Source organism: Sapajus apella, unplaced genomic scaffold, assembly GCF_009761245.1.
Source record: "Sapajus apella isolate SASKATOON/1434 unplaced genomic scaffold, GSC_monkey_1.0 scaffold1, whole genome shotgun sequence".
Classification (NCBI taxonomy): Eukaryota; Metazoa; Chordata; class Mammalia; order Primates; family Cebidae; genus Sapajus; species Sapajus apella.
Genome location: NW_022436941.1, coordinates 6,792,315 through 6,807,695, shown reverse-complemented (window position 1 = coordinate 6,807,695; position 15,381 = coordinate 6,792,315). Strand labels below are relative to the sequence as shown.

Sequence of the window (15,381 nt, the reverse complement as noted above, 5' to 3'; positions counted from 1 at the left end):
AGGCAGAGGTTGTAGTGAGCCAAGCATACCATCACACTCCAGCCTGGGCAACAGAGCGAGACTCTGTCTCAGAAAGAATTTTTTTAATAAAAAATAAAACAGTACTGTACCTGACATCTGACTAGATGTTCCTATCAACCACTATGTGCCATAATCTCTGGACAGGTTCTGTGAACACTGACTTAGAAATAGCTGCAAGTCCTTATAAACCTGAAGACACTATGACAAATACTGAGGCCCACAGTTTTTGGATGATCAGTTGCATAAAATGCTAAAAGTAGATGGTTCCTGTTTTGAATGTCACTTTCAAACAGAAAAAAAGGAATTCTGCCAAAAAATCATGAATAGAAAAAAATGTTCATATTTGTTGAAGCTGGATCATGCATGGAGTTCATTACTATTGTGTTTGAAATCTCCACAATCAAGTTATTAAAAATATATAAATATATGGGAGAATTCAAAAATCACCCCTCCCCATGACCCACCTGGAGGGACCTACAAATATGAAAGTATATCACCAGTGATTACTGCCAGGTTACTTTACCTGGCAGTTACTTTAAGAAAGGGAGATTACCCTCGGTGGGCCTAACCTGATCAGGCGAGTCCTTAAAAGGGTTGGGGCTCTTCCTGTAGGAGACTGAAGTGTGAGAGGGATTTCACATGAGGGAGTTTTTCTGTTTCTGGCTCTGGGGATGGAGGGGACCACGTGGCAAGGAATGCTGTCTTCCTCTAAGCACTGAGAGTGGCTCAGCCAACAAAGAAACAGGGACCTCTATCCTACAACTGAAAATAACTGAATTCCACCACAGCCCTGTGGGCCTGGAAGAGGATGCCAAGCCCCTAGATAAAATAAGACAGCCTGGTCGACACCCCAATTTCAGCATTGTGTGAACCTAAGCAGAGCCCAGGCATCCATGCCTGCTTGGCTTTGACCTGCAGAACTGTGCAATAAACGAGTGTTTTAAGCTGCTAATTTTATGGTAATTTGTTATACAGCGAGTGAAAACAAATAATATATAATACACATACAAGGCATGAAGACAAAAAACAAGTATCAACAAATGCCCTGTTTATTTATATTTTATTAATAAAGACAACAGAAGAAAGATGAGGTTTCAATATTTTATTCAAGTTTCTTTTAAGTGATGTTACTTACAGCATTTGAAGGGGAAGATCTAATTCCACACAAAATGGAAGACTCTAAAATGTACCCATTAAACTGCTAAAAAAACAAATTGAGTGGTGAGAATACAACAGAAGTCCAATTTAGATTCTGAGTGTTGTCACCATGTGATCACAATCACACAGACTCTTCTGAGCTTATAGCTGGAGCTCCTGGAAGCTATTTCATACTCTGGTGCAAGGGCAAAAAAATACAACACAAGAAGGAATAAGTCCTGAATTATTGGCTTCATCACATCCACCCTCTCCACCCTAAAATGGCACAAAAGAAACAGTGACCACACCCTGCAGACCTTTTGGTGCAAAAGAGGTGAACTGGGGTGGGAACAGGTCATGAAGATCTATCTTAAAAAGTCCCATTCAGGTGAGTTTGTATACACCATCAAGCAGCGAGCCTCTCATCAACTGGGGTTGGGAAACCAAGGTCCGATTCTCAGGAAATCACAATTTCATTCATTTACTCAATATGAATTTACAAAGTGCCTACATATTATCAGCTTCCACTTGCAGCCATTTCTAGATAAAAAAGAAACCTGGCATCTCAAAGGGGCCCCCAAGTTCCCCCCAAGTCTACCACTGAAAGGACCTTTTTCGGAAATGGGTTTCTTCTGTACCTCTGAAAGGGTAACATCTTAAAGCTGAATCATCTTTAACCTGGAGGTCTAACATATTTAGCAATACTTGCATCCCAGACATACAACATTAAAAGATACACTAAATTCTGAAGGTAGCTATGCTGCAAAATAGTTTAAAATTCAACAATTGTACAGTATTCATTTATGCTTGAAATTCCAGTCCTAGACCAAGCTTGTGGCCACCAGCATTGACGTTCTTGCCATCCAGAAGAGCTGACAGTGTCAGTTTGATACCTGCAGGGAGAAAAATCAGGGAGAGGAAAGGAGGAGGAATGGAGAAAAGACAAGAAAGGTTAACACCAAATTCAGAACCTGTTCCAGGTATTATCAGCAGGGTCCAAACTACGTGGCCCTTCAATCCTTGTTACTTAACACTATCTGACTAACGAGTATCCTACAGTGAGCTTATAAAACAACTATAATTATCCCACTGCCCAGAGAGCCTACCCAAATCTACTTCTGGAACCCCACTTTCCTTTTTCCTCTCGCTGTTCCCCTGGTATAATTAGTCTCTAGCACTGGTAGCACACAGTAAGCTTCTTTAGCCATCATCCCTTTAAATGAAACCTCAATCCTGAATCCAACCTAAGGGATGACATCTTCATGTTCATAGTGTACACACACGTGTAGTGTGCATGCACATCCACACATGCATACAACAAAGTGACCTTCCCTAAAATAACCTGATTCAGGGAATAGCTGGTAATCTTAGATTTCCATGGTTCAAAGGTGGTATTATACCCTAGAACTATAATACACCATGGACTGGGCTTGGCTTACTGTGCAGAGGAAACCTGCAAACCACTTTTCCTATTTCTTTGTCTTTTTATGATGGGGCTGATTTATAAGTTAGTTTTGAGAATTTGCTAGAAATAAGTATCAGGCATCATATACACACTGGAAAAACGGATGGAAGAAAATAGCAAAGAATACATGTTAGCCTCAGCCTTTTTCTCCTACTTGCTACATCTCATATTCTCCAAATGTTTTATAATGACCCCATACTCCTTTATAAACATTTAATTATACAACTTTATATATACCCATTTATTATATACCCATTGTATTATACAAACATTTTACTATGACATAAATCAGCAAACCCAGCACCACAATTTCTTTTAAAACAAAGAACCGATTTCACATACAGGCAACACATACCTGGCTTTAGAGTCTGAGTGTATCCTAAACCTATCAGGCTGGAGTTGTTCACTTTAGCCTAGTCAAGGAAATGACAAAACAGAGAAAACATTACGTTTAACACTTCGCGATTCCATCTCCAAAATCAGTAAGAGCTTTTTAATTAACCAACCTTGGACTTCAGAATCAAATTTTTTAATGACCATCTTGTTCATGAGATTCATTAAATTCAACACAAAATATACCAATTTTAGGTGCATATTTTCCTGTTCAAATGGTGTTCTGAGATCTGACACCCGTCATAAGAACAAAGCAGAGAGAAGGAAGGCCTCTTGGGGGCCAGTGCCCCTTTTCTCTTGTTTTTAAGTGCCTGCTCTTAAGAGAGCCAAATTTGGTTCTAGTTCAGGAGACTTAAAATAGGCTGTCCGTAAATCACACAAACCAGTACAGAAACCATTCTACAACATGAGATTTCCTCATTCCACCCTAAAGAGGTACAGCCTCCAGTGCCCTGTGACAACAGAAATGAGCCCAATAGGATTTACTGCAAAACCTGTGAAGTAGTTTGAGGGCCTGTGAGCAATGCAAGAGTCTGCAAGATGCCAACTGACTACTGATTTATTAATAGGCAATGCAGGAGTTGAACAGGAGAATGAAACGTGAAGTGGGAAATTATCAATTAGAACCCTAAATTTCAGAGTGCTTAACAGTCTGCATTATAGAAAAGGAATTGGTATTAATGGAAGAGGCTCAACAGTAAGCCAGTCTGGCTCAAATCCAGTCCCAAGCACCTTCCTGCTGTGTACCTTTGAACAAATTACTCAACCTCTCTAACCTTCTAGTTCCTCATTTGTAAAAACAGAAATGACTGGCTGGGCGCGATGGCTCACGCCTGTAATCCCAGCACTTTGAGAGGCCAAAGCAGGCAGATCACCTGAGGTCAGGAGTTCGAGACCAGCCTGACCAACATGGTGAAACTCCATCTCTACTAAAAATACAAAAATTAGCTGAGTGTGGTGGTGGGTGCCTGTGGTCCCAGCTACATGGGAGGCTGAGGCAGGAGAAGCACTTAAACCAGGGAGGTGGAAGTTGCAGTGAGCCAAGATCGTGCCACTGCACTCCAGCCTAGATAACAGAGGGAGACTCCATCTCAAAAAAAAGGAAAAAATAAATAACAGAGATGATTGGCCAGGCATGGTGGTTCATTCTTGTAAGTCCAAAACTTTGGGAGGCTGCAGTGGGAGGACAGCTTGAGCCTAGGAGTTTGAGACTAGCCCAGGCAACACAGAGAGATGTTGTCTCTGCTAAAAAAAATATTTTTAATTAGCCAGGCATGGTGGTGTGCCTGTAGTCCCAGCCACTTGGGAGGCTGAGGTGGCAGGATTACTTGAGCACAGGAGGTTGAGGCTGCAGTAAGTTATAATTACACCAGTACATCAACCTGGGCAACAAAGCAAGACCTTTTCTCAAAAAACAAAAAATTAAAAAACCTAGAGATAATTTTTAAAAAAAACAAAGCACCTATTTCAAATGGGATTAAACACAGTAGTCTTCATAAAAGGCTCTGCACAGTGCATGATACCCATAAGAAGCACTAGTAGTATGATCACTGTACTCATTTGGAACTCTTCAAAATGACAATGTCTCCCATTTTGTTTTTGTTTTCTGAGATGGAGTCTTTTTTTCTTTTTTTGAAATAGAGTCTCACTGTCACCCAGGCTGGAGTGCAGTAGAACGATCTCAGCTCACTGCAACCTCCACCTTCTTGGTTCAAGGAACTCTCCTGCCTCTGCCTCCCGAGTAGCTGGGATTATAGGCGCACACCACCACACACAGCTAATTTTTGTATTTTTAATAAAGAAAAGGTTTCACCATGTTGGCCAGGCTGGTCTTGGGCTCCTGACCTCAAGTGATTTGCTCGCCTTGGCCTCCCAAAATGCTGGGATTACAGGCATGAGCCACCGCGCCCAGCCACATCTCTCACTTTGAGTAAGCTGAAGCACAGCACTCCAGCAAACCTGAAGGATTCCAACCTAAGTAGCAGATGGGCCTGTGAGGTGCGTGATTCCACAGATACACACCGAGAAGCAGGCGTCAGGGTCAATCTGATACTTGGCTGCTATTCCGAAGCGCGTGTTACTGTTTCCTGCTGTCCAGGCAAGATTGACAGCGGTCTCCAACTTCTTGTTCACCTTCTGGTAAATGGAGCCACCAAACTCTGTCCCGTCATTCCTGCAAATGAGCACAGCACAGATGCCGAGCTTCCCAGGGAGGAGAGCTGCAGCCCAGACAGATCTACCCAAGTCTCCCAGAAAACAGGATGCCAGAAATGGATTGAACCAATACTGGTATTAAGGAAGGCGAGAAGGTTACCAAATTTCACAAAACAGATACTCAATTACAGGAAGCCTGGTAAGAATGAAACACGCACCTGGCCGTGCATAATGGCTCAGGCCTGTAATCCCAGCACTCTGGGAGCCCAAGATGGGCAGATCACTTGAGGCCAGGAGTTCGAGACCAGCGTGGCCAACATGGCAAAACCCTGTCTCTACTAAAAATACAAAAATTAGCCAGGCTGGTGGCACACGCCTGTAATCCCAGCTACTCAGGAGGCTGAGGCAGGAGAATCACTTGAACCTGGAAGGTGGAGGTTGCAGTGAGCCTAGACTGCACCACTGCACTCCAGCCTGGGTAACAGAGCAAGACCTTGTCTCAAAAAAAAAAAAAAAAAAAAAAAAAAAAAAACCAGGGGAGAGGAAGTAAGCAGTGACTCATACCTGTAATCCTAGCATTTTGGGAGACGGAGGCAGGAGAATTGCTTGAGCCCAGGATGTAGCCTGGGCAACACAGCGAGACTCCGTCTCTATAAGGGAAAAAAAAAGCAGCAGCAAGTAGAGCAGTGAGATTCTGAGTGACTTAGTTTTTACTGCTACTGATATTATTACTTTTATAAATGATTCTACCATAAAAATGGTATGGAAGTCTAGGCACAGTGGCTCACACCTGTAATTCCAGCACTTTGGGAGGCCAAGGTGGGCAGATCATTTGAGGTCAGGACTTTGAGATCAGCCTGACCAACATGGTGAAACCCTGTCTCTACTAAAAACATAAAAATTAGCCAGACGTGGTGGTGGGCACCTGTAATCCCAGCAACCCAAAAGGCTGAGGCAGGAGAATGGTTTGAACCCAGGACGCAGAGGTTGCAGTAAGCTAAGATCGCACCACTGCACTCCAGTCTGGGCGATAGAGTGAAACTCTGGCTTTAAAAAAAAAATGGTATGGAAAGAGAAGAAAATGAGAACACAGCCAGAAATGGCAAGAAAGGTAGGGCATATGCCTCAGAAGTCAAGTTAGAGACCTTAGCACAACCTGCTGCAGCCACTGCTGGGGGGATAGAGTTGGCACTGACCCAGCCTCTTGGAGGAGCAGCAATTCAAGAGCTTAACCCACAATTCAGCTTGTCCACCTGTGAATACTGTTCATCCATGCTACAACACCCACAGTTCCAGCAGGACTGAGGGAGCTTTTTTACTACATCGTAAAATGTCTCCCTCTTTCAAAAACATTCAGAATGAAACCCCAGCTGGCCAAGCTCCCTGCTCTCTTCCAAATGCACGGAATGACTCCAGTTGCTGGGAATATCCCTTTCCTCTCTCCAGTCATTCAAATCCTCCTCTTCCTCTTTGCGGGCCCTGCTTAAGCTCTCAGAATTTGGAAGTCTGCCCCACCCAGCTGAACAGCCTATACAAATCATGCAGTCACTGTTACCACTAAAAAAGCATATGAAGCGCTCAGAGAGTCTACACTTTGTCCTCTGTCGGGCTGGGGTCTGCACAGATCATATACTGCCTCTCGTTACTGCTTTCAGATTGTTGTTTATATGCACAGTGCATACCGGTGCCTGGTCAGAAGCAACCTTCTCTACAGAGGGAACCATAAAAAACAAAAACAGTTCAAGTGGCTGCCACTGGACAGCTGGGATGAGCAGGCTGAGGCAGGTTGGAATCACTGCTTTTCATAAGCCCATCTGTACTGTCTGATTTTTAAAACCATGGGCTCAGACTCCTTTGATTAAAAAAATTAAGAAAAATTTTATTGCTGCAATTTTTAAAAAAGGAATGGCCATCTTCCTTGCATCAGATGGTCTTCAAGCCTGCTTAGACCCTCTCAAACATCTTTAACATAAAATCAGTGTCTGAGTTCTGCCTCATCACTGTGGGCATTTCCAGTGGAAATGGCATTGGTAACTACGAGTCAGAGCCCATGTACTTTGGAATCCAGCAAAGGGCTTCCAGACCTAAGAACAAAAACTCTAGTCTTCACCAGACACTCTCCCTAAATTAAAGAATACATTCTAAATTTTCTTTTTTTTTTTTTTTTTTTTTCAGAGATGTGATCTTGCTCTGTTGCCCAGGCCGGAGAGCAGTGGCAAAATCATAGCTCACTGCAACCTCAAACTCTTGGGCTCAAGTGATCACAGGCATGTCGCCACCATGCCCAGCTAATTTTTTAAAATTTTCTTAGAGACAGGGTATTGCTATGTTGCCCAGGCTGGTCCCAAACTCCTGGCCTCAAGAGATCCTCCCGCCTCAGCTTCCCAAATAGCTGGGATTACACGTGTGAGCCACACATTACAAAATTCTCATTTCCCCATGAAATTTGGCTAGACAGACATTATACTTCCAGAAAGTACAGGGAGACCCAGGCACTATCTGATTCACAGGGAATCCTGTCTTCTTTATATAGCCCAAGTATGCTACAACAAAACAGCAGCCTGCCAAAAAAAAAAAAAATAACAGGTTTCTAAAAGACTTTGGTAATATATTCAAATGGGAAAGTTTCTTGGGCTTACATGTTTTTAAAAGGCCAAACTTTTCAGAATATCTTAAAGCCAGCAACACAATACTGCCTTCCTATACAGAGCTTTCAAAAGCATAAACAGAGGCCAGGCGCAGTGGCTTTCGCCTGTAATCCCAGCACTTTGGGAGGCTGAGGCAGGCCAATCGCTTGAGTTCACAAGTTCAAAAACAACCTGGACCACATGGCGAAATCCTGTCTCTACAAAAACTACAAAAATTAGGGAGGTATGGTGGCGTGCACCTATAGTCCCAGCTACTTGCAAAGCTGAGGTGGGAGTATCACGATCCCAGGAGGTGGAGGCTGCAGAAACTGTGCCACTGTACTCTAGCCTGGGTGAGAGAGCGAGATCCTATCTTCAAAAATACAAAACAAAACAAAGAACCATAAACAGGGGAACTGTTCAAATTCACCTACGTAAAGCACAAAGATTTTCTGTTATGCATCTGGGCCCCTGTAAGCACCAGGGCAACCCAGATGAGCTGTGTCAGCTCTTCGTGCTGGTTCCAAAAATAAACCATACCCACTTGTTGCTTATTAAAAATGTTGAAGCTTAGATATGTGGGAGAAACAGCTGACAGCCATTGTTCCTCCTAAAATTGGTGCCAATGCCCAATTTCAAACCAAGGAATACTTCCCATGCCAATCAGAATTTTACATTCAAAAACATTTCTATCCATGTGATATGTTTCCTATAATTTTTTGTATGTTTCACCTTTTCTTAATTAACATACAATAAAATGGATATTTTCTTGGTAAACATTCCTATTAATTTTAACACAGGTACACAGATTCATGTAATCATGACCATAGTCAGGACAGTTCCCTCCCCCAAACTCCCTTAGTCACCCCTTCGTAGTCATACCCTCCCCGCCCCCTGGCAACCACTAGATTGCCCATGCCTATGGTTTTCCTGTGACATTTTAGCTGTAACAGATTCCAAATTAATGATAAAAATTGCTCAAAAAAATTTATTAATGAAAATAATATTAGTTTACACATTAATATCATTTATTTGTGTTAAGAAGATACTTCTCTAATGACCTCTAGTGGAAGGAAATAAACTTGGTAACTCCGCACCCAGCTTGTGCCACAGGTTAATTCCTCATGAAACTAAATAAACAAGATTTACGGATGAAACAAGTTTCATGAATGAAATCTGTTTCCCTTAATCTAAATCATCACTCTACTTCAATTCTCAAGTTTGATTACAAGGGGCTCTCTCCTAACCTGTAACCACTGTTTCCCTTCACCATATTGTCCAATAGTTACTTTTACAGTTTCACTACAGAGAAAATACTTTGTAACTGAAATAATCAGTTCCTACATTTGTCTACCCTGTCTACCTGTCATCAAGCCCAGCAGGCTAAACCTCAAGTATTAGACAGAGAAAGAGAGCTGTTTTGTTAACTAAAACAAAAACTGCAGGGAAAGGACACGCTCTGGACTGACTCCAGGTCCCTGCTGTAGTTAATCAGCCACTCTGTGTACCAGTGGCAGTATTCATAGTACCACTGTTCGTAGAGTGGAAAGGATCTAAGACACTTCAGGAAATGGCTAGGTGAGAAACAGAAAGATAGCACCAGGCCATCTGGGTCATCTGAGGCCAACAAACTCACTTTACGGTGGTTAAAAATTGGGCTTCCTTTTAAAAAAAATTATGAAAAGCAATCCCCTTATCACACACACACCAGCCCCCACCCCCGGTTCCCCCCAACCACTGGCCTCCCCTATACCACTGCCCCAAGTACACTTACACATTAGTATGAAGCTGGAATTCATCTGTCTTGTAGCCAACTGCAAAGTTGCTCTGGGTCACTCGGGACTTTGCAGTCTCAAAATTCATCTGGTAGCCAGCCAGCCAGCCCTCATAACCCAGCACCAGGGCACCCCGGATGGAAGGCCCAGCAATGTCGAAATCCATGTCACAGCCCAGGTTAATGTGCTCCCGCTTGTACCCTGTCTTGATTTTAGCATTTTTTTTCCTGAAGGAAAAGAGGTTGTATTAAGATCAGAAGCTAACTCACCTTGAAATGCAAGCTGTTTTATTTAAAATCTCAGGTCAAATAAAGGGAGTGGGGTGGGGCTGAAGTCAGGAACTCCGGTTCTCCCTTAAGCCACTGCCACACCACAATAAGCAGGACAACCTGTCTTCCACAGGGACCCTGTCTACAGAAACCCCACAATAATGAAGTGAGAACACAAAGAAAGCCTGAAAAATAAGTACAAAGTAACTTCCTTCTACTATACTCTTTGTAGGATTAATGTAGCAGCCTACACAGGCATTCATTAGATGGAAAGCTACCATGCAATTATGAAACAGATGCATCTTTGCTATTTTCCAAATCTGTGGAAAAGATTTATCTGTCGTGAAGGCAGCTACCTAAACAGCAGCTTTTAAGGAGATGGTTATCTTCTTACTTCGTGGCTCACACAGTTAAGTAAGGAAACAAAGGCTATGTTCCTTCTAAGTTAATACAACACTAAAATGGATTTTAATTCCATACTCATGAGACACCAATTAAGTACGTATTTCAGAGAACCGAGTACTGATGTAGAACCTGGAACTCTGCAATCATGGGGGCCAGGAAATGTTAGTTAGCCAGACAGTACCCCACGTCCAACCTGATGATCGCAGATGTGAGTATACAAAGCAGTTCAGTGTCTCTACTCCCTGTTCCTCAAGACCCCGCATCCCTTAGGAAGAGCAGGTGACTAGCGACACCTGCAGACGTATTATTACCATGTATTTTACCAAAAGTAAACATTGGAAAACAAGATTACATGGATCAAATAAAACATGGACCATTTTTATCTGATTGTTTCTATCATTCAGTTACAAGATAGACATCTCCCACGGCAAGCTGCATTCTCAGCAAAGTCCATAAGAGGAACCAGATCCACTCAGAGCCCCAAGGACTGCACAGCACTGTTCACTCCTAGCTTTATTCACATTGAGATTAACGCTTCATCCTCAGCACCTAGACCAGTCCCTCCTGAAAGGAAACAGTGCTCCTTGGAGAAATGGCCAACTACAGATGTTAGGCAGGAAATGTACACAGTGACCTAAAGCATCTATCAAAGCTACTGAAGACTTCTAGGGTTGAGGCAAAAGGACTTATAAGCTAACATGAAGAGGCTCCCAAGGGCTTCGACAACGGAGCAATGTGAGCCTCAATAAGAAAAACATCAGCAATAGGCTGAAATATGTTAAACAATATGTTTATTCTATGAATAATAATGACACTCGGGGCCAGGAGCAGTGGCTCATGCCTGTAATCCCAGCACTTTGGGAGGCTGAGGTGGGTAAATCACGAGGTCAGGAGTTCGAGACCAGCCTGGCCAACATAGTAAAACTGTCTCTACTAAAAATACAAAAACTAGCCAGGCATGGTGATGGGCGCCTATAATCCCAGCTACTCAGGAGGCTGAGGCAGGAGAATCACTTGAACCCAGGAGGCTGAGGTTGCGGTGAGCTGAGACCGCAGCACTGCACTCCAGCCTGGGCAACAGAGTAAGACTCTGTCTCAAATTGAAAAAAAAGAATTATAATAACACATAAATCACAGAGCCGTCATCTTTTGAGACTAGAGAACCAACTTATTATCTAAAAACAGCAAATAGGCCGAGTGCGGTGGCTCATGCCTGTAATCCCAACACTTTGGGAGGCCCAGGTGGTTGGATCGCCTGAGGTCAGGAGTTCAAGGCCAGCCTGGCAACATGGCAAAATCTCGTCTCTACTAAAAATACCAAAATTAGCAGGCCGTGGTGGCGCGTGCCTGTAGTCCCAGCTATGCAGGAGGCTGAGGCAGGAGAATCGCTTGAACTCGGGAGGCAGAGGTTGCAGTGAGCCAAGATCATGCCACTGCACTCCAGCCTGGGCCACACTGTGGAGCCAGGCTCTGTCCCAAATAAATAAATAAAAACAGCAAATAGGCTGGGTGCGGTGGCTCAAGCCTGTAATCCCAACACTTTGGGAGGCCGAGAAAGGTGGATCATGAGGTTAGGAGTTTGAGATCAGCCTGGCCAATATGGTGAAACCTTGTCTCTACTAAAAATATAATTGCTGGAACCCCAGAGGCGCAGGTTATGGTGAGCCGAGATCATGCCTCTGCATTCCAGCCTCGGCAACAGAGCAAGACTCCAGCTCAAAACAAACAAACAAGCAAATAAGGAATCAAACATTTATTCCATCTGTCATATACTAGCTATACCTCAAATAACCAAATAGTTGATGAGAAGTTTCCCTTTATGGAAATATTCCAGCTAATAAGTGAAGAAGAAATTTTAAAAGATGAATTACCACCATTTTGTAATCTAACGAGTTACTAGATCATGAATGGTACTAACATCATACAAAGAGAAAACCACATATACATCCCACTGGCAGCATACAGCACCACCTATGTTTTAGGATCTACCCCAGATAAGGGAATTAAATGTGACCAATTTTTTGGACTTACCAATTCACAGAAAATGGGAGACAGGGAACAAGTTAAATGACACCATTGAAATACAAACAGTAAAATCAGTGTATATGTAACTCTACAGGACAACAGTCCAGCTTCAACAAATAAATGGCAAGAGGGAAAAAAGACAAGGAGAATTTGAAAATTAAGAGATATAGGAGACATATTAATCTATTTCCCTAATTTTACATGGACAATTTTTTTTTTTTTTTTTTTTTTTGAGATGGAGTCTTACTCTGTGACCCAGGCTGAAGCGCAGTGGAGTGGTCTCAGCTCACTGCAACCTCCACCTCCCAGGTTCAAGTAATTATCCTGTCTCAGCCTCCCAAGTAGTTAGGACTACAGATGCCAGCCACCACACCTGGCTAATTTTTGTATTTTTAGTACAGACGGGGTTTCACCATGTTGGCCAGAACTCCTGACCTTGTGATCCGCCTGCCTCAGCCTCCCAAAGTGCTGGGATTACTCGGGTGAGCCACCTTGCCTGGCCAATTTTTTTTTTTTTTTTTTGAGACAAGGTCTCACTCTGTCACCAAGGCTGGAGTGCAGCAGCACAATCTTAGCTCACTGCAACCTGTGCTTCCCAGGTTCAAGTGATTCTCGTGCCTCAGCCTCCCAAGTAGCTGGGATTACAGGCATGCACCACCACACCCAGCTAATTATTTATCTGTGTAGTAGAGATGAGTTTTTGCCATGCTGGCCAGGCTGGTCTCAAACTCTTGGCCTCAAGTGATCCACCCATCGCCCTGGACAATTTTTGATTCTATTTTTTAAAATCATGAAACAATCATGTAAATCTGAACAGACTATAGATTTGACAATATTAAGAAATGATCAACTTTCTCCAATATAATAATACCATAGTTATGCTCCTTTAAAAAGGAATCTTGCCATTTAAAGATACATAATAAAGTATTTACAGATGAAATTATGTGCTGTTATTTACTTAAAATAATATGGGCATTGAGGAGTGTTATACTTATGGCTGTATAAATAAAACATGCTTGGCCACAGGTTGGTAGCTATCAAAGCTGGGTGACAGGAATAGAATGAGGGTTAAATATATTTTTCTGTATATTTCTGTATGTTTGAGATTTCTCATTTAAAAAAATAAAGATTAAACATTTCAAATTGTCAAGGAGACAAGAATTTTAGAGGTTGCAATTAAAAATATTGCAAAAGTAACTGCAGGTTAAAAAAAAGAAAGAAAAGAAACCCAGCGCCCCTCCCAAGGGATGTAGGAAAAGCCTGTTGCATGGCCAGAGTGATACCATCTTAAAGCAAAACCACCATTGATAGTACCCTCTAAATCTCATGTTAAAATGCAGTCCCCAGTGTTGGACCTGCTGGGAGATGATTAGATCATGGGGGTGAATCCCTCATGGATTGGTGCTGTCCTTGCAATAATAAGTGAGTTATCATGAGGTCTGGGTGTTTGCATATGGCACCTCCCCACCACTCTCTCTCTCTTGCTCCTGCTCTTGCCGTGAGATGTGCCTGCTCTTGCTTCATAAACTGCCATGACTAAAAGCTTCCTGAAGCCTTCCCAGAAGGCGAGCAGATGCCTGTGATATGCGTGTACAGCCTGTAGAACCATGAGCCAATGTAACCTCTTTTCTTTATAAATTACCTATCCTCAGGTATTTCTTTTTTCTTTTTTTGGGACAAGGTCTTACTCTGTTGTCCAGGCTAGAGTGCAGTAGTGTAATCATGGCTCACTACAGTCCCTACCTTCTGAGCTCAGGTGGCTGGAACTGACTATAGGTGCAAATCACTATGTCCAGCTAGTGTGTGTAGGGGGGTGTATGTGTGTGTTTAGAGATGTGCACACCACCATCCCCAGCCAGAGTGAGAGAGCGAGAGTGAGAGAGAGAGAGAGAGACAGAGAGAAAGAGAGAGAGACTGAGTGAGAGAGAGAGAGAGAGAGAGAGTGTGTGTGTATGTGTGTGTGTGTGTTCAGAGATAGGATTTAACCATGTTGCCTAGGCTGGTCTCCAACTCCTGGGCTCAAGCAATCTGCCTGCTTCACTCTCTCAAAATGCTGGGATTACAGGCATGAGTCACCACACCTGGCCAGGTATTTCTTTATAGCAATGAAGAAACAGCCTAATACAGCCATGACAACCAAGGAATGCATCATAGACAATCCCATAAAGAAGCAATGCCAGCCAGGCACAGTGGTTCACGCTTGTAATCCCAACACTTTTGGAGGCCAAGGCAGGTGAGCAACTTGAGGTCAGGAGTTCAACCAGCCTGGCCAACATGGCAAAACTCCATCTCTACTAAAAATACAAAAATTAACTGGGTGTGGTGGCATGTACCTTAAAGAGGCTGAGACAGGAAAGTCGCTTGAACCTGGGAGGCAGAGGTTGCAGTGAGTCAAGATCACACCTCTGCAATCCAGCCTGGGTAACACTGTGTGAGAGAGTGAGTCTCGTTTTCAAAAAAAAAAAAAAAAAAAAAAAAGGAAAGATACTTATTTAACCTCCCTGTGGTCAAAAGTTTTGCAAGAGTTTTTTGCAAGATGATCTAAGACATTCACACATCTTTAAAAGCTTGCTATTGCTGAGCATAGCGGCTCACACCTGTAATCCCAGCACTTTGGGAGGCCGAGGCGGGTGGATCACCTGAGGTTGGGACTTAGAGACCAGCCTGACCAACACAGAGAAACCCCATCTCTACTAAAAATGCAAAATTAGCCAGGCATGGTGGCACATGCCTGTGATCTCAGCTACCCTGGAGGCTGAGGCAGGAGAATTGCTTGAACCCAGGAGGCAGAGGCAGCAGTGAAGCTTCATCTCATAAATAAATAAATAAATAAGCTTGCTATATAAAGAATACTTTCTGAGGGGCTGGGCGCGGTGGCTTACACCTGTAACCCCAACATTTTGGAAGGCTGAGGCAGGCGGATCACCTGAGGTCACGAGATGGAGACCAGCCTGACCAACATGAAGAAACCCCATCTCTGCTAAAAATACAAAATTAGCCGGGCATGGTGGAGGTTGAGGTGAGCTGAGATCACACCACCGCACTCCAACTTGGGCAAAAAGAATGAAACTCCATCTTAAAAATAAAATAAAAAATAAAAATAAAGAATA

At 43.1% G+C, this 15,381-nt stretch overlaps 1 protein-coding gene across 5 annotated transcripts in view; it reads right to left on the bottom strand.

The window, feature by feature from the left end:
* Positions 1 to 1,108: 1,108 nt before the first annotated feature.
* The window catches only part of VDAC1 (voltage dependent anion channel 1), a 31,845-nt gene continuing 17,572 nt past the window's right edge, over positions 1,109 to 15,381 (bottom strand). For all 5 annotated transcript variants that reach the window (XM_032252289.1, XM_032252517.1, XM_032252450.1 and 2 more), the window contains exons 6-9: positions 9,572 to 9,799; positions 5,039 to 5,189; positions 2,979 to 3,036; positions 1,109 to 2,051 (exon numbers count right to left, since the gene is read on the bottom strand). In XM_032252289.1, coding sequence (XP_032108180.1) covers positions 1,960 to 2,051; positions 2,979 to 3,036; positions 5,039 to 5,189; positions 9,572 to 9,799 — 529 coding nt within the window. In that variant the 3' untranslated portion in view covers positions 1,109 to 1,959. The remainder of the gene's footprint in view (positions 2,052 to 2,978; positions 3,037 to 5,038; positions 5,190 to 9,571; positions 9,800 to 15,381) is intronic.